At 47.6% G+C, this 19643-nt stretch overlaps 1 protein-coding gene across 1 annotated transcript in view; it reads right to left on the minus strand.

The window, feature by feature from the left end:
- Positions 1-19643, minus strand: part of GTF3C3 (general transcription factor IIIC subunit 3) — a 348121-nt gene that overhangs the window by 139978 nt on the left and 188500 nt on the right. Inside the window, exons 11-13 of the mRNA XM_078680426.1 lie at positions 10303-10505; positions 3953-4054; positions 354-489 (exon numbers count right to left, since the gene is read on the minus strand). Coding sequence (XP_078536552.1) covers positions 354-489; positions 3953-4054; positions 10303-10505 — 441 coding nt within the window. The remainder of the gene's footprint in view (positions 1-353; positions 490-3952; positions 4055-10302; positions 10506-19643) is intronic.

A 19643-nucleotide genomic window follows, 5' to 3' on the forward strand; every position in this document is an offset into this window, starting at 1 on the left:
ATACGTTAATGGTAGTGAACCTTTAAACTGTATCCTATGCTTTACTTGGTGACACAAAGTTAGAGCTTATGAGATGCAGTCTACTTAAGACTGATAACAATTGATGATCTAAATGTATGGATCTGTTGCCTCAAAAGCGCAAGTCAAATATTCCCACTGATGCTGGTCCTACATCGCAGAGCAAAGAAAGAACATCTACTCACATGCAGTTGCTACACAATAAACTTGTATTTAAAATAGTATCATGCTGGGGTTGTAAACACACATTTATGATGGAGACTTTTCATTCAGTTTAATAATGCAAATATAATACACCTGTATGACTGGTGTGTTCATAACGAATTAATTTCTACCTTTTGCATCACAGTTTGCAGACTCTTGGTCATCGCTGTCTGAAATCTTATCCCTGGAAACCTTCAAAAGGTGAAGATGCCTTTCTCCAGATTTGGAACTGGATATCAAGCAAACCTGAGCTCTGTTCATTGCAACCTGGACATAGGAAGGTAAGCAAATGAAATTAGCTTTTGTTACCATTTTTTATTGCAAACACATGTTTTGTTTAAAGTGAGTCAATGTGTCATCACCATACAGAAGAGTGCCAAGTAAGACATTACCTGTATCAGTGAAGAATTCAACTTGAGCTGAAGCTTTAAACAAACCCTGGAACAATGAAGCAAATATCTGCTATAGTGCGTCCTATGCTGTACGGTATGAGACTACAGTAAAAGGGCGTTATTTTTGTTACCACTAACAAATGATACAAATGACGCAATTAAAAAAAAGTATTGTATGATTGAAATTGGGTAGGTACACAGAAATGAACCTAACGGAGACATGGGGTTGTTTTTTCTAGGTATTCTATCCCTCTTAACAGTGCACTGCAAAAGCATGCAAAAGACAACCTGAGATGACCTTGTTTCAAAACCAAGAATTATCCAGGACGGACCTGAATTGCATGGTTACACCGAGTTCAGGTTGTGCTATTGAGAACATCAAGGACTGTATTACGAATACTGCACACCCTCCCTGTTGGTGCCGTGGCGCACCTTTCAAAAGGTCCGCTGGGCCCAAATAGGGACAGTGCGCAGTATTACAAAGAATGCGCTGCCCCCAGGGCAGCGGTGAACGTACTTTTCCAGGGTGCACATTCAAGTGGAATATGGAGCAGCTTATATAAAGCTGCTCGGTGTTTCACAGTGCAGATGGCAATCTGCCTGCACTCTGAAGATGGGAGAGATCCCCTTTCAAGCGGGTGAAGTGAGTGACTGCACCCGTCTGCAAGAGAGTGCCTGGGGGTTCCATGGGACTCAATTTCAACCTCCCTCCCATTCCCTCATGTACATGGGGCAACTCCCGCATACAAATAATGGAATGCCTTCTTATGATGGCACTGGCGTAATATGTGTGCCAGCGCTATCAGTATTACAGAGGGGGCCACACAAGCATTGGAGGCACCCTCTGTAATGCCATTATGCCCCAGGGGCACAAAAAGTGGGCGCACACACCCGTTGCGAACCCAGGGCACAACGTAAAATACAGCCCCAGGTGACTGCTGCTACAGATCACTGCTCTTAATTAGTACTACACTTCTAATCACATTTATTGAAAGCAATAGGAGAAGTTAAACACGTGGGTCGTCAGTATAACTATATTAATTAGGGGAGCACACGTTTAATCATAAGGCAGACGTACACTGGATGATCACAAGGAATTCTTTGCTACTTTGTTAATGTTCTTGAGCAGATGATGTAGGAAAATGGATCTCTCTTAGGAGGGACGTCCTGTCACTCACTTCCCTAGCACTCAAATTAACATCATGACCTTAAAAAGTGGTTTTATATGAATTTAGAGAGGGAGGGTGCAATGCTGAATTTCCTGCTCGCTGGATTTGTCAATAATCCAGCTTTAACTAGGGTGCATCTCCGCAGTAACCCTTATTTAAGGGGCAGGCCCTTCCAAACACCGCCACTCTCCTCTTTTGACCCTTTTCACTTTCATACCTTTGTTTGAAACGGCAGACCCCTGCAGCTTCTTTCTACTATGTCCTCACTCCTTTCACTTACTACACATTGAGTGCGAGGAAATTACTTCATCAATTGATCCCTTTCAACAGATAGTGACAAACGAAATTATCAAGTTAACAATTCAGGACCCAGGTGTAAATATTTATGCTTCACTGACATGTCTAAAGTGGATTTCCCCCGATCATGCGGCCCTATTAGCCAGTGGAATACTCAATGCTTTATTGTGCCCTTTCACATGACCTATATGCTTCCCAAGTTGTACAGGTAAGATGTGCTTTAAATTAAAATCATTATCAGCTAAAGTGGGCTCAAAGTTTAAGGTGTGGGTCAAGACATAGTGCAGTGATCACCTCATGACAATTGGCAATTGCTGCTTCTCCTGGGATCCCCTTGTATTTATTAGCATCAAATTCCATTTCCTTTCACGGTTGTAAGATGTTTATCTAAATCCTCTATCATCTTATATTTTTATGTCAAAATATTTTGACCTTCCTCATATTTGCCATTTTACAATCTAGTGCAAAATGCCACTCACCAATCAACTGATACATTTGTTCATACATTTGTGGGCATCAAAGCCTCTACCTTGGACACCGAAATTTAGTTAAAAAATGGGTATGCCCATATTTTCGAGTTGAAGTTGGTATTTATTTTATGGGTCCCAACAAAGCGCTAAGTGGATGAAGGTGCCCTAATTCTTAACGTCAGATCCCGTAACATAGAAATCAACAAGAAAGGGACGAACTAAGACAGGACCCAAGGGAACACTGCCCTAAAAATAACCAGACTTTGAATCAAGCCCTGGCTCGGCCATCATGAAAAAAGATCTAATTCAAATGAAAGCCAAATGTAAACTATTCCCATGCACTACACTCCTACAGCTCAAACCCCTATCTTAAAAACGTACCCGCTGATGTAGATATAACCCACTATGCATTGCCTTTGGCCATGCACAGAGGTATGCGCTCAGCCTCTATGGGTACATAAACCACTGTCTTCAGTCTTTAGCCATGTGAAGGGGGGACTGAGCGCTGAATGTGGTCCAAGGTCTGCCTTCATGTGCTGCGCACCGGCTCATTACCCACTGCACACAGACTTGTGTGTGTGCAGCAGGGGTAGTTGTCCAAGTGTATATAACCCACTGCGGCAGTCATCCATGCACAGTGAGGACGAGTGTAGGGCATGGCTGAAGACAACATGCTAGGCCCCTGCCTCAGCTCCCAAGCGCACATAGCCTACAGTGCATGGATGTTTGCACGAGCAGCAGAGATGCCCTGTCTATGTGTCCACTTATTCCATAGTACACCCAATTTGACCACCCTCAGCCGCGCTCCTTTTTTTACTTTTTATTACAAATTTGACTGGGTTTGATGGTAATGCTCTTTTCTCATTTAAGTTATTTTTCGTCTAACACTTATAACCACCCATATCGTTCTCCCAGCCTAAAAACACTCTGTTCCTTGCCATCAGCTCCCTATATTCATGTTCTTCTACAACTGACATTTTCTTCTTTATAGCAAATGGCATTTCTATGCATCTGGATACCGCCCTCTTACCCCGTACAAGCAATAGTCCTACTCAAGTGTCCACTCAAATTCCCACAAACCTCTTTTATACATCCTAAATTTAACCCATTTCTAAACGGTGGTAATCTCCTCTCTCAAAACGTTATTTAACTGACAGAATTAGCTAATTTAACTGACAATACAACAGCTTTTTCTAAAACAAATATCTCAAAAAAACATTTAACAAATCAGTGAAAAAAGTTTCACAGCTGCGAGGTTCTGCTAAATGTTCATAAATGGTAGATCAGCCATGAAACTGGTGGATTTTACAACTATCTAAAAAATATCTCACAAACTGCAAACACAAAAAAGTGCTTTACTGTTTAATCGCATTGGTTACTCTGTACTTCATAGTGCACTCACCTTTAAAAGCATTGCCAACATTGTGAACAATGTGTCGACATAATCATATTGTCTGCCTTGCGAGAAAAGCAAAGTAGATCGATGAAGCAACAGCTTTAATTCCTAAATAAGAAAAGAGAGATCTATGAACACACACACCTTCTATTTGTGACTATAGACTTTATGGAGAAGGAGCATCATTAATACTATACCTTTTTCATATAATAACAGCATGGTTAAGCTTCAGTTAAATGTCTAACATGAAGATGCAAACATCTAGAACTCTACAATCTAACTTGGAGTTTTATATTGAAAGTCAATTTCCAGAAAGCTGCAAGTAAAATTAAGACTTAAAACAAGACCTGCAATGTAGAATGTCCCAAAAGAGCCACAAAATTCAATACTGGGAATCACAGGCAATGACTTCAAAGAAAATAATGAAGTCATGTCCTGCACTGTACTGGCACTAATGCTGACAAAAAGAAGATAATTGAGAAATATTAACTCATTATGGGCTATTTTTATGTACGCTTATCTGCAGGATAGAAACACAACTCAGGTGTAAGAGAAGGAAAAGAATGATTCAAACATAAGACGTAAGCGTCCCTGTGTGCGTATAAGTAACACTGGCAACAAATTATTTCAGGGACACTGTTTTTCTTCTGCTCCCCAGTGTGTATTCATACAGATTGCTCTTTTGTAACGTTGTTTACTGTCTTAATAGGACAATCTGAAAACACCCTCCGTTTTTCTTCGACTTGTTTTTTCAGTTTAAACAAAGAAGTGTAACAATTAATCAATAATAATAGATAATAAATAATGAATACATAACAATTTGCATCACGATTTATAATGAAGACCTCCTTCAAAAGAAAGATTAGCCATTCTCTTTAAACTGCGAAAAAAAAGGAAAAACATAACTTTCTAGCAAAAAGGAACCTCCACCAGCCACGCTGTTGCCAAATACTAGAAGACAACCTTTTTTACTGGGTGAGAGCCAGTATTAAATACCCTTCCAATGGTACTTCTATGCACCTCAACATCCTAACTCCCGTTGCAGCATATCTTGTCGTAGAATGTAGAAATGGGCGAGGAGCCTGAATGCCTTTTCTCTACTTCTTCTAGACTGCATGGCTGTATGTTATGCAGCCAGACTAGTAGGAACAGAACTGACTTGCATCAAGAACCTCTGTACACCTCAGCATAGTGGATTTTGCCAGCACATGGAATGGTGCAGACTCTCTGCTATTAGGGGCATTTCACATATCTCGTTTTAACCTAGCCTGGTAAATCTTAATCCACAGAGAGAAAAGGTGTCAGCAAAGAATCATGTGGCTTTCAGACTGGTCCCAGAGTACTCGGAAGCAGATGCATCAAGTTCTCTATTGGAGTTGCTGAGGCAGGTGGGCAATAGGTTCAGGATGCATTATTGTGAGCTGGAGGAGAGGTAAAGTACTGAATGAGCACTACGAGGACTTACACGCAGAGCCACAGTGTCTTCATAGCTTTGTTGTGCGTACAACAGAAAGGCACAATTTCTGCCTGTATGATTAAGGGCAGCTAGGCTACTTATTCCCTTTGGTGCTGTTTTTGTACTCAAAACCAGCCTCTTCAAGATCCTGCATTTCTTTTTTTCTCCCAATCCACATTCTTGCTAAAACTGTGTGATGCAGTCCAGACCAATGCCACTATATCCCTGCAAATGTATTGACTGTCCTACTGGAGGCCATAATCTGTATCAGTCACAACCCTAGTAAGAACAAGTTACTTTCCTTCTGTACTGCTCTTTTCGGTGGATACCATATCTAATAGCAGACTCCCCACCCTGTGAATACCCTCAGGTACCAGACTGGATACATAGATTTTCCTTCGCAGTTCCCTTGCACAGCGGTAGGTGGCATTGTGTGTCTCCACGCTAGATCCATCCCATCTCGGAAGTGAAGTCGGGCCACATGTAACTGCTATCCCTCCTCGTCAACGTCAGTTTCCTTATCATATCTCTCTGTGCTGTCGGACGCACAGCCTTTGCGTGAATCAGATTCAACAAAGTGCAGTTCTCATATAAGGACCTTTATAGATACAGAAAAGAGATCTATCCACAGAAAGGGTAGGTGAGAAATCTGCAGTTAGATAGAATACCTGCACCAGAAAGAGCGTTATCAAAAGTAACAGCTAGTAATTTTGATGGATACGACTAACTGCAGGTTCCTCACCTTGTGAATAGATACCAAAGCAGTATCTTACCAGGTGGTGGACTGTGGAATGGCTCAGATCAAAAAATACTGCAGGACCAAACAGACAAAATGCCTCTCCTGCTGGACATGGCTCTCCAAACAGTAGTGCTGTGTGAACTGAATACCACACAGCAACCTGGCAGATGCTCAAGACATGTACTCCGTGCACAAGTGCGGTGGTAGCAGCCATGGCCCTAGAGAAATGAGCCTTAAAAACTTCCAGAGGTTGTTTCTTAGCTAATCTGTAGCAGATCTTAATGCAAAGCACAATCCATTTAGAAATGGCCTGGTTTTACACTGCTTTGCCCTTCTTTCTCTCAGTGAACTCTACAAATAGCTGATCATCCAACAGGTAGTCCTTGGTGCGATCGATTTTAAAGTTGAGGACTCTCTTTGATTCCAAATGAATGCATAAGGTGGGACAAAGAATGCTAGCAGGGTAAGAGACAGTCCAATATGAAAAGGTGCCACAACTTTGGGTAGAAATGCTGCCTTAGTCCTCAGCAGTAGTTGGTCCTGTAAAAGTGTAGTAAACAGTTTGCTAGATGGAAAATGCTTGTAACTCATTCAAGTGATAAGCTGACGTGATCGCTATGAAGAATACTGTTTTTAGAGTTAACAATCTTAGAGGGCATCTGTGTAACCGCTCAAATTGGGTAAACATCAAGAACATTAGCATTCTAGGCCAACTGAGGCTTTATAAAAGATGTTGGCACAAACATGAGGATCAGCCCTTTTAGAACGTCCATCACATGAGTCAACATTGATATTTTGACTTATTGGCTACTGTGAACATCTTCGTATACAATAAGCTTTATATAACCATATTTTACTTTGCATTTGCTGACAGAAGACTTGTACTTTTTATTGTTGAATATAAACTTGTAATTAAAAAATATTACTAAATCAACGAAAGCCATCACAAGAGGTGATTTAAACTAGGATGGCAGTCTTAAAAAAAGCTTTAAGGTCAACAAGTAACCTTTAACAGTAGACAAAGCAATGTCTTGCTGTGCTAAGAATAGAGTAAAAAGTAAATCAGACAACTGGCAGGATATGGCAAGAAGGCAGGATATGGCAAGAACAACACCAAACAAACTTCTCGTAGCATCCAGCATATATTGATTTGGTGGATGGATGCCAGGCTGCTAAAATTAAGATTGAACACAGTTAATTGTCTCTCCTTAATCTTCAACCAAGGGGGTGTAAGTTGCACAGAATCAGGTGTAAGACCCTGCCCTGCTGCTGCGGCAGGAGATCCTCCTGGAGTGGCAGCAGAATCCGAGAGCAGATGCTCATGGACAGAAGTTCTGGATCCACATTCTCCTTTCCCAATCAGGAGCCATTAGATTAACTTGTGCCCAGTTCCTCAAGATCTGCTTCAGAATACTGGGAAGGAGAAATAGAGCCAGTGAGGTGTACAGGAGTACGGAGCTCTGTTGCAGCCATAAGTCATCTCTGAGGGAGAAATGCTTTACGAACTACAGCGCACAAACGGTTTTACATTGTGCATTCTCTGCGGTGGCAAAAAGATCCAGCTAGGGTTCTCTCCATTACTGAAACAAACCTGTGCCACCTCTGAGTGTAGTTGTCATTTGTAATCTGTTAAGCAACGCCAACGTTTAAGTTACCTTGACGACTCAGCCAGTTCCAGAGGCATAGAGCTTCCTGGCAAAGCACTCAAACCCACACCCGCCCTTATAATTACAGTACCACGTAGTGGTGGTGGTGTTGGTGAGGGCCTGCACCTGCCCCCCCTGATGCTGAGGGAAATCTTTTACTGCCTAACAATTTGCCCACAACTCCCAGAGATTGATGTGGAGAGCATACTCTGCCAACGTCTAGAGTCCTTTGATCGCCACCTCTCCCAGATGACCTTCCCAGCCCAGCACTGATGCATCCTTCACAAACATTAGTTTCAGGTGAGGTAGGGAGATTGGTCTATCAGTGGTCCAACTGCAGTCCAGCAACCACTTCTACAGGTCTGTTGCAGTCTCCTCGGACACCTGAATGGAATGTGACAGGTTCCCCTGGTGCTGAGCCCACTGAGACTTCACATCCCACTGCAGAGCCCACATGTGCCTCCTGGCGTGGTCGACTAGCAGGATGTATGAGGCCAGAGGCCAAGAAGTCTCAGAGCTGCTCTCACTGAGACCCAGGTCAAAATTTGAAACATTGGGATCATAGCCCAAATGTCCTGAACTCGTTGAGGCAGAAGGCAGGTTTGAAACCGCTCTGTATCCAGGATGGCTCTGATGAAAGGGAGCTTTTGTGTTAGGCACATTAATAAAAATCCTAAGGATGTTAACAGATTGGTCATCAACTGGAGGTGGTCCACGACTGTTTGGGGAAAGCCTACCTTCAGCAACTAGTCACGAAACTGCGAAAGATGGGCAGTGACCTCTGCCATTACTTTTGTGAACACCCAGATGGGCACTAGGGAAGCCAAAGGGGAGCATTGAGAACTGAAATTCTTTGTAGCCCACCTGAAACCACAGGTAATGCCAGAGGGACTGCAGAACAGAGATGTGAAAATGGGTATCAGGCAAGTCCAACGCCAATATCCACTGGCCTGGATGCAGAGCAGTCAGGACTTGGGCCAGGATGAGCATCCTAAACTTGTCCTTTTAGAGGAAGACATTTAGAGAGTAAAGATCTAAAACAGGACAGAGGCCTCCATGCTTTTCCTGCACCAGAATGTAACAAGAGTAGCCCCTATTTCTGATGGCGGCACCTTGCCAATGTCTTCCTCGTCCAAAAGAGCCTGAAATTCCTTTTGTCAGAGGACCAGTGGCCCACCAGAAGCTGATGAGGTGTGGGTGGCAGGGGTGGGGAGATGGACCGGAAAAGTAGGGCATATCCTTTCTGGATGATTTGAAGTATCTACCTGTCTGATGTGATGCTTTGACACCCCTGGAGCCTGCTGCTTCCAACGCGGCGACAATGTGCCACCATAAGTAAACTAACGGGGCTTTGAAGCGTCAGGAGGATTTGGGAGCACTTCACAAACTAGGGGCTGTGACCAAGTATTTAGGCACAAAAACCCTAGGCGGGATCAAGATAGGTCAACTAGCATTTCCAGGGAGACAACAATTGTCTTAAATATCATTTCAATATTAATTAACAAAGATGGAGAAATTGAAAACCTTTAAAAATATTTTTATTTAATGTAGATGCTTTTTCAGTCCCGAATTTGGGATGATTGGGCACAGGAGAAAACTTGGAGGATTATCTCTTGCTGCTGCACTAGCTTTGTAGGGGCAAGCAAAACTGAAAGAAAGATTCCAGTGGATTTCTCTAACCAGGTCAGACAATAAAGTAGACAAAATGAAAAATACTTAGCTTATGATAAACAGAGAGGTACGCTCAGTGTTACAACTTACATTATTGCAACTGTGAGTAAAGACTGTCACCCACGTGAAAACTTAAGTTACGTTAAAGATTACTGAATATCAGGAGCAAAGCAAAAACTGTGAATAGTGTGCCTTAAGCAAAACATTGTGATCAGACTGACAGCCTGATTATGATCTTGGCGGACAGGATTACTATCACAAGCGTGACAGATATCCCGTCTGCCAAATTACATTTCCATTATATACTATGGAACTTGTAATACAGTGGACAGGATATCTGTCACATTTGTGACAGAATATCCCATCCGCCAAGATTGTAATCAGGCCCCTTATTCAAGAGTGGTGCACCAGCAGTTTAAAAAATAGCTTCTGGTCAGTTCCAGCAGACCTACAGTTAGAAAGTAGTGTTAAAAGTAGGTAGAGGTGAGCAGTGATTAGAATAATGAATTAGTACTCGATACTGCACTTTCTCTATCAAGGGAACCGAAACACGCACTACATTTACTATACGGCTACAGCGGTAGAAGGTTTTCTGCTGAATCAAACAATGACGCACACATACAAAGACTTACACAAAGGTGGTGCCAAGTATCTCCACAACCACAAACTCCCACAAACCTACCAGACACCTCCGCTCAGCCGGACTCTGGAGACCTGGCTCTTCACCTAGCCCTGGCCCTGCCTACACAGCTCTCGCTCGAGCGCCAGGATACCCTCCAGGGGGAATTGTGCGCTACACAAACACGCTGAACATACCGGCGTGGCTGAGCGCGGCCAGGCCTACCTGCTGGGCCGCATTCGCATCTTGTGCGAGTGTATCCGGGTCATACATTGGCTCGAGAGCTTCCAAGGCCTTCTCTGGCCGGTTCAGCTGCTGCTGTAGAGTAGAAAGAGAGATCCGAGCATCCAGATGCAGTGGGGCCATTTCCACCACTTTGCCATAGCTGTCCGCTGCCTGCTCCATGTGTCCCAGGGCTTTCAAGCAATCTGGAAACAGAGAAGCCAACGTTTGTATAAAGCGCCAAAGGACACACAAGGGTTTTGGGACACAATTTACCAGAGACATAAAATAAGTATTTGTACAAAGGGCGAATATTTCAAAGGGGATCTTTAATTGGATGCCAACATTGCAAAACTGTAAATCTATAGGTCAGGGGAGTAGAATGATCTATTGCTGCACACATTAATTAGTCCTGTTCAGTAATCAAAGAATTCAATTGTCATTCCAATAAAACACGGCTCTGACAGGCCACTTTCTCCAAAGGAAACTTTGCTTGCCTCATCACATCAGGACTAACGCCACTTTTCACATCCAATACATCACGCGGAGCAGCTACGCGTGTTACTTGCCTGTTCGGAGGGCCGCATTCAGATCATAAGTAACATGGATTGGAGGCCGAAGACTTCTCGGAAAACGCTAGGTGGCGCGATTGTACCATAGGTGCCGTTGCTCGGGCTATAATTGCAGCACTAACTACAAAATTATTTACGAAACGAAAGAAAACTAAATATATTTAGCCTACTGCTATGTATTCACTATCGTGAAAGTTTCCCATTCTTGTAATGCTCTGATGCTGTCCAACACCCACATTTGGGATCTGAAGCTTGGGTTTTGAGGACCGAAATGCATATTTCAATTAACTGAAAACTCAACATGGGAGAACATATGAATTTACTCACAGCCAACAGTTAAGATTCTCCAGTGCAGGTGGCTATGGTGAATTTAGTAGCACTCACTGCCGCAGAGGCGCCACAGAGGCACCCCAGCGGTGCAGGGGACCCTACTTTAAGTTCAGAGTGACTCAAACCCTTTAACCACGAATCACTGGGAACCGTGCATCGTAGCAGGAGAGTTCACATGGCTCAGAGCTCTGTTGCACCGGGACTACACGCATCACAGGGCACACCGGGGTGCAGGGAGGAGAAACCCTAATGTTCCTGTAGGGCTAGCAGTGGGGTCAACAGGGTTCACTCAGCGCCAGAGGCGTGTGACAGCTGAGTGCTGGGCAGACACTGATTTAGGGGCCAGCACACACCATACCAGCTTCATACAGACCAACATGTCGACAGAAGGCATACATGGCAAGCTCGCAAGGCAGAGACCCTGTTTCAGCTCAACTTTACGTCTTGCGTGTTTGTCTTCTGTCCCCAGTTTCGGCGGCCACGGCGCCCGGGTTGTTGCGCCCCTCGAGCTCACACAGGCTGAAGAGCCACTCGGGCCTTGGTCCCGGTCTTCGGTTCAGGGGCAGCGCGGTCACCCCTCTTCTCTGAGATGATACGATCCCGGCATGCACTATCCTTCAACTTTGAAGTGAATCTCTGTAAGGACAGGGCTTTAAGTGGGCCGGGTCCTGCCCGTGCACAGCTGCGGCAGTTCTAAACAGCAGGTATCGAGACGGGTCCCTATCGGGCTCTCCACTTTTGCCCTCGTCCTCAGGGAGACAAAAAAATCTCAAATCTCCAGCAGTGCCAACCTTCACTGCCTTTGAGGTAACTTCAAAGAGACTCGTCATAGTTCGTTCATAGTCCCATCAAGTCAGAACTGAAACATGTTTAATGTTTTATACAACGAAGCCGTAGTTGCTGCTTATTTATCATATGCAACTAACAACCATTGACAAAGCCAATACTCCTGGCTTGTTGGGTAGGGGTAATGTTGCTTGTTGTATTATATATCTAGATGGAGACTAGCAGCAAAATACCAGTCGGGCAGCACACTATGCTAAGCACACATTTTTTAGCTTGGGTGTTTTTAAGCCAAGCTTTTAATTACATTGGCCACGCCCCTTTGAGAGACAACCCCCCCCCCCCGTTTTTTCACCCCACTTAAAGCCCAGGTCAGAACTCCATCACATCTGCAAGTACTCTGCCAAAGATAGAGGACACATCAAAAGTCAAGGCCCCTGTCCAATCAAAAGTCACAATTAGTTCAGGATTGGAGTACTCAACCAGCGGAAGCAGCGGGCTCGTGCACAGGCTTCTTCCGGAGGGAGGACATCAGATGCCAGTGGGATGAGCATTCATTGGGTCACCCTGACATCCTCTACACAAGCAGGGGCTTTAATGGCACATTTCAAGGGTGTGTTCCTGGCAGAGATAATACCCGAGCCATTTGGGGGATCTCTGTGTGCCAGCTACGGGTAAAGGGCCACATCTGAAATCACCAACACTCGTGCAGTGTGCCAGCAGATTGTAACAAAGGAGACAGGACGAAGTGAGTGACCCCAGGCGGGGAAGGCCAGAGGAGCCACATGCCCCTCTCCCAGTGGCAAAAGCAGAAGGGTCAGCAAATATCTCTATATATAATGCTGGCATCAACCTCTAGTAGCATCCTTGGCCACAGGTGAAGGATCACTACATCTACAGAAGCTTTTGAGAACAGGGCCCGTGCTGCTTGACGAATACAATTTCAATTCAACCACAAATTACAGTAAACGACTATTTAAACACACGGACAGCAAAAAGGTGCAAGTGAGAGCACTGTTTCTGATGCACAAGTTACTACTTGTGTAACAATATATCTGAATGAGACATTAGTTAGTGATAGATTCCTTACCTTAGAATAATCTCCAGGTGTCAGACTGGATCACAAAAGTTTTCGCTAGCAGTAGCTCTGCGCATCAGTATGTGGCGTCGTGCGGCTCCGCGTCCGTCGCTGGCGTTGTATGCGCTGAGAAGACGTCACGGAGACTACTTAGGCGCCACCCAATTGCACTGACGTCAGTTCACGACTTTACGTGCCAGAAACGCAGAGCCATGCAAGAAACTGACCACTGGTGCCAAGAAACTCTGGCCCTGAAAGGGATGTCCTTAACCCTAGAAATCAGGTCGCAGAACGGGCAGGATGGGTGGGGCGATAAGGAATCTATCACTAACTAATGTCTCTTAAAGATATATTGTTACACAAGAAGTAACTTGTGTATCTGAAAGAGACACGTTCGTGATAGATTCCTTACCTTAGAATAGATACCCCAGCAATACCAACCCCGGTGGCGGGTCTGCGAACAAGATTACACAAGAAAGTCACGGAGAACAGAACGGCCAAAGAAGCCGTCCCTCCAGACTGGACTGTCAAGGCAGTAATGGTTGGTAAAAGTGTGCAGCGAGGCCCACGTAGCTGCCTGACAAAAGTACTGCAAGGGAACGCCGCGTCCCAAGGCAGTAGTGGCTGCTGTTGCCCTGGTAGAATGGGCACGCAGCCCCAGAGGAGGCTCCTTCTTAGCCAACAAGTAACAGGCTTTGATGCAGAGAACGACCCACCGAGAGATGGTCTGTTTGTGCACGGCTAGATCTTTTTTTGGCGCCCACGTAGTCAACAAAGAGCTGGTCTTCCACCCGGAATTGTTGTGTGCGCTTCAGATAGAATGAGAGCGCACGTTTTAGGTCCATACTGTGGAGCCTCTCTTCCTCTTTCGAAGGATGCGGAGGCTGAAAGAAGGTGGGCAAAGTGATGGTCTGCCCGATGTGTGAGGGCATGACAACCTTTGGCAAGAAAGAAGGACGAGTCCTTTAAACCACCATGTCCGGATGAACAGAAAGGAAAGGAGGTCTGGAAGAAAGGGCCTGGAGCTCAATCACTCTTCTGCCAGAGGTGATAGCTACCAGGAAGACCGTCTTGAGAGCGAAAAGATGCAAAGGACAGTTATGAAGGGGCTCAAAGGGAGCGCGCATCAGATATGTCAAGACAAGGTTTAAGTCCCACTGAGGCATAATGAATGGCACAGGAGGAAACGTGTGCGTAACGCCTTTCCGGAAACGGTTAACATTCGGAGACTTAAAAGGAGAAGGCTGACCTGGAAGCCGTAGAAAGGCAGAGATGGCCGAAATATAACCTTTGAGAGTGCCCAGAGCAGAGCCCTGCTAGGCCAAGGATAGTAGGAACAGGATCTCAGAAAGAGGGGCAGAAAGGGGATCCACAGCCTTTGCTGTGCACCATGCCACAAACTTGTTCCACCTGCAGGCGTATACCATCTTAGTGGAGGGATGCCTGGCTGCAGAATGACATCACAAACTTCGGGAGGAAGATCGAAAGCGGTTAACTGTCGCCGCTCAATCTCCACGCATGGAGGTGGAGGCTGGACAGGTTCGGGTGGAGGACTGTCCCCTGCTGCTGCAACAGAAGATCCTCCTGAAGAGGCAGTCGGATCTGGGGATCGATAGCCATGTTGAGTAGCTCGGGATACCAGTATCTTCGTGCCCAATCCGGACCCACAAGAATGACTTGGGGCCGGTCGCGCCGAATCTTCTTCAGCACTCTGAGCAGAAGTGGTATGGGCAGAAAGGCGTACAAAAGACTGCAACTCCACTCGCAGCGAAAAGCGTTGCTGAGCGAGTGCCGCCTTGGAAATTCCAACGTGCAGAACTGATGACATTGCGCGTCCTCTTCGGTGGCCAATATATCTAACCAAGGCTCTCCCCACTACTGAAAGAGACCTTGCGCCACATCCGAGTTCAAACGCCATTCGTGATCCATCAAGCACCGGCGGCTGAGTTTGTCCTGGCATTCAGAGAACCTGCCAGGTGTTGAACCACCAAGGTAATGCCTTGATGTTCCAGCCATGTCCAGAGGCGCAGAGCCTCCTGACATAGGGTCCAGGACCCCACCCCGCCCTGTTTGTTGCAATACCACATGACGGTGGTGTTGTCCATGAACACCTGCACCACACTTCCCCAGACAGGGGGAAGGAATGCTTTCAGTGCAAGTCGGATCGCCCAAAGCTCCAAAAGGTTGATATGGAGCCGGGACTCTGCCGGAGAGCACAGGCCTCTGATCTCCGCCTCTCCCAAGTGGCCTCCCCATTCCAGGAGGGACTCATCCGTCACCACTGTGTGCTCCGGTTGGGGAACGGAGAGGGATCTGCCATTGACCCAACCGCGATTCGTGAGCCACCACTGCAATTGTCGTGCAGTGACCTCAGAGATCTGGACATGATCGGACAGGTTGCCCTGATGCTGCACCCACTGAAACTTCAGGTACCACTGAAGAGCCCGCATATGCCACCTGGCATGTGGCATTAGCAGGATGCAGGAGGCCATCAGGCCCAGGAGCCGGAGGGTCATCCTGACTGAAACCCGGGATAGAGGCTGAAAGATCGGAATCATAGCCTGAATATCCTAGGCTCGCTGCTCGGGAGGATAAACCCGAAACCGCGTTGTATCCAGAACCGCTCCGATGAAGGGGAGCTTCTGAGAGGGACTCAGGTGCGACTTCGGCACATTGATGGAGAACCCCAGCAAATGCAGGAGGCCGGCCGTAGTCTGGAGGTGGGAGACGACTGCCTGGGGCGAGCCCGCCTTCAACAACCAGTCATCGAGGTAGGGGAAGACGGATACCCCTGACCAGCGCAGGTGAGCTGCGACCGCCGCCATCACTTTCATGAACATCCGAGGGGCACTGGTTAGGCAAACTTAAAATGCTCCTGGCCTACCGTGAAATGCAGGTAACGCTGGTGGGCCGGCAGGACAGGGATGTGAAAATTTTTGTCCTGCAAGTCCAACGCTACCATCCAGTCTCCAGGGTAGAGGGCAGCCAAGACCTGAGCCAGAGTCAACATCTTGAACCTCTCCTTCCAGAGGTAGCGATTGACATTCCTGAGGTCCAAGATGGGGCGCAAGACCCCTTTGTCCTTCTTGGGGACCAGAAAGTAGTGGGAAAAACAACCACATCCTACTTCTGGCCCAGGAGCGCGCTCAATGCCCCCTTGGCCAAGAGTGCCAAAACTTCCTGTTGGAGAAGTGTGAAGTGATCCCCGACATGCAGTGGAACTGAGGTGGCATGGCTGGAGGGGCAGACTCGAAGGGGAGGGAGTAACCCCTCTGGACGGGTTGCAGCACCCACTTGTCGGAAGTGACAGAACGCCAGTGGGGAAGGTGATGTTGAATCCTGCCGCCCACAGGTGTGGGGAGCACCCCAAAGCTCGGACTAGGAAGGCTTTGAGGCGGATGCTGCGGGAGCGGAGGTGGACTGACACGCACGCTGGCCCCCTGTGCTGCCATGGCGACCCCCACGCCCATGCTGAGTTTGGTTCTGCGCAGGCTTCTGACTGAACGAGTGGCCAGGGGCGCCCCTTCCATGGTCACGAAAGGAATGAAAGGTAGACGAGGCCAGGTGCGTGGTGGAGAGACCCAAGGACTTGGCCGTCGCCCAAGAGTCCTTAAAACGCTCCTGCGCACTGTCAGCTTTATCACCAAACAGGCGAGTGCCATCAAAGGGCATGTCCATGAGTGAGCTCTGGACATCTGTCAAGAACCCGGTGGATCTCAACCAGGCGTGGCGACGAAGCGCCAGTGTCGTAGAAATTGCCCTACCTAGTGAGTCTGTGGTGTCCAAACCACACCGAATGGCGAACTTAGCCGCATCTTTACCTTCAGCCACTGCTAGGGACAACACAGCTTGGACCTCCTCAGAACACTGAGGCAACACCTGTGCAACTGTATCCCACACTGCGTGGGAATAGCAGCCCAATAGGCATGCGGTGTTCGCCGACCGCAGTCCTAAGCTGGCCGAAGAGAACAACCGCTTGCCGAACTGCTCCAGCTTCTTAGAGTCCTTAACCGGTGGAGCCGTGGGAAAGGCACTCAGACGGCAAAGCTTGGATGATCAAGCTCTCGGGCATAAGATGAGCGGTCAGAAAGGCAGGGTCATGTATCGGGTCTAGAGATCATCAGTCCAACAAGTACCTACTTGCACCCACTAGGGTGAACCACTCAAGAACTCCATGTACCAGAGTCCCGAGGGGCGATCCGGAGGAGGGGCTAGCGGTGTGCGGTCCATTGCGATTGTGTCTACAAATTGGCTCCCTTGAGCTTTGAGCCGACGGGCTCCTGGACGACGCACCTGCGTGCCGGTTCGGGCATCGAGGCCTTTGACGGTTGTTTAGCGGCCTTCTCTTCCACCCCTAACTATTTTCTCTACTGATGAGGGAAGTTATCCCGAAACCCGAGCCATGTCTCTGGCGATATTCAAAAACCCGGGACATGTATCGGGTCTAGAGATCATCAGTCCAACAAGTACCTACTTGCACCCACTGGGGTGAACCACTCAAGAACTCCATGTACCAGAGTCCCGAGGGGCGATCCGGAGGAGGGGCTAGTGGTGTGCGGTCCATTGCGATTGTGTCTAGAAAGGCAGGGTCACTCGGCGCCAGACAATGACGCCTGGCGATGTTCTTATCCACAGGGGCCCCTGTGGCTGGCAGCGACTAAGTGCCCAGTAAGACGTCAGTGAGGACGTCATTAAATGGCAGCAGGGACTCCGACAAAGTGGACGACGTCTGGAGCACCTCCGTGAGGAGATTAGTTTCTAGGGCTACCGTAGGGAGATCAAGGTGTAGGATCTCAGCTGCACGACGGAGCATCACTGTGTAAGAAGCGCCCTCCTCCATGGTAGGCAGAGGAGAGGCGAACCCCGGGTCAGAGGAGATGTCAAGGCCGCCGGCGTCCCTTAACTCATCCGCCCAGTCCTGCTCAGAGTCACACTGACGAGCAAGAGGGTCCTCGGACCCCTCCCAGTCCTCCTCCACCTCCGCCGTATGTGGAACAGGCTACAGCGGCGGGGCTGGGGCTGGGCAAGGAACAAACTGCATCGGGAACGGCACCGGACGGGGCCGAACTGGCGTAGTGTCCCAATGCGGATCCCAGGTAGGAACAAAATTGTCCTGGAACCTGGGCAGGGGCGGAACCAATGGCATTCACTGCGGCGCGGGAGCGTGGGACCTTGTGGCGCCGTGGCCGGAGCCAGCGGCGCAGGATCCTGCGGCTTCGGGGCTGGAGACGGAGCTGCCGGAGGCGCCAACGGCCCGACAAGATCCTGACATGTGACTACGGGGCCCGAGGGCGCACCGGCGGGAGCCCGAGGCCTAAACAGACGGTTTATGGTAGTAAGAAATTCTTGCACCTGTGCAGGAGTCACCGACGGACCCGGGTAAGGTGGGTAGGCCGTGGGACTCCCGGGCTTCGAAGGAGCCGCAGGGGCAGAACCCTTGTCCCACTCGTCCGCATCCGGGGACCGACGGAGGGACGTCAGAGAGCGACAAAGCTTCTTCGACTTCTTTTTTGTGGTGTCTCTTACCCGAATCCGAGGGTGAAGACATGGATTCCGAGGAGCGATAATGGGGGCCCCGCGAGCGTTCTCTGGAGCGGCCCCTGGACGGCGCTGGGACGAGTGCGGGACCTCAAGCAGCTTCCGGCGCAGTTCCCTCAAAGCTGTCGGGAAAAAACGGGACCGAGAGTCGTGATCGTTCTCCAGGCAGTAGAGACCGACGTCATGGGGGTCCGCCACCGACATATTGGGACGGCAGGCCTCGCAAGACTTAAAACCAGGCATCCCTACTGGCACCAGAGTAGAGTCAAAATCACAGGAAACAAAAAAACGACAAAAAAATTGTCAAAAAGTGACTAAGGTACGTGTTCTAACCAGAACTGCGCTTTTTGGCGCGGAAAAAGAAAAAAATGACATCAGTACGCATGAGTGGCACCTAAATTGTCTCTGTGACATCATCTCGGCGCATACAAAGCCAGCGACGGATGCGGAGCCGCACAGCGCCACCTACTGACGCGCAGGTACTGCTAGCCAAAACTTTCCAGATCCAGTCTGACTCCTGGGATTATTCTAAGTTAAGGAATCTATCACTAACGTATCTCTTTCAGATAAGTGCTTTACGATGCTTTACAAACATGTTACGCAAGATCCGAAACTACCAAGAAACAGACATTACTGGAAAACATAGCTAATATTATTGTAAACAATGATTCTTCCATAGCAGCTACATTACGGAAAGAACTCTTGCGGCCAATAATGAAATGAGAACAAATAAGGACTTGTAGATCCGCCGTAATAAAATGCTTAGGAGGGTCGACAGTACAACTGGCATGTAAAGCAATAACGTTTTTGAGCTTAGCTGCAAACAAACTAGAAAAGAGAGACTGAGAACTTGAACTGGCAAGGCATACACGGTGATAAAGTGCAATTAATCAGTCCGCAGCCTCATTGCTTACAGCACAATGCATTTTTCCTTGGGGAAATAACAGGGATTCATCAATGGCACCAGCACTTTATCTCAGATCACCAAGCTAAACTTAAAAGCTCTCTTAAAGGAAATATACACACAAAGACATACCGTCTAA

Source organism: Lissotriton helveticus, chromosome 3_1 (assembly GCF_964261635.1).
Source record: "Lissotriton helveticus chromosome 3_1, aLisHel1.1, whole genome shotgun sequence".
NCBI lineage: Eukaryota > Metazoa > Chordata > Amphibia > Caudata > Salamandridae > Lissotriton > Lissotriton helveticus.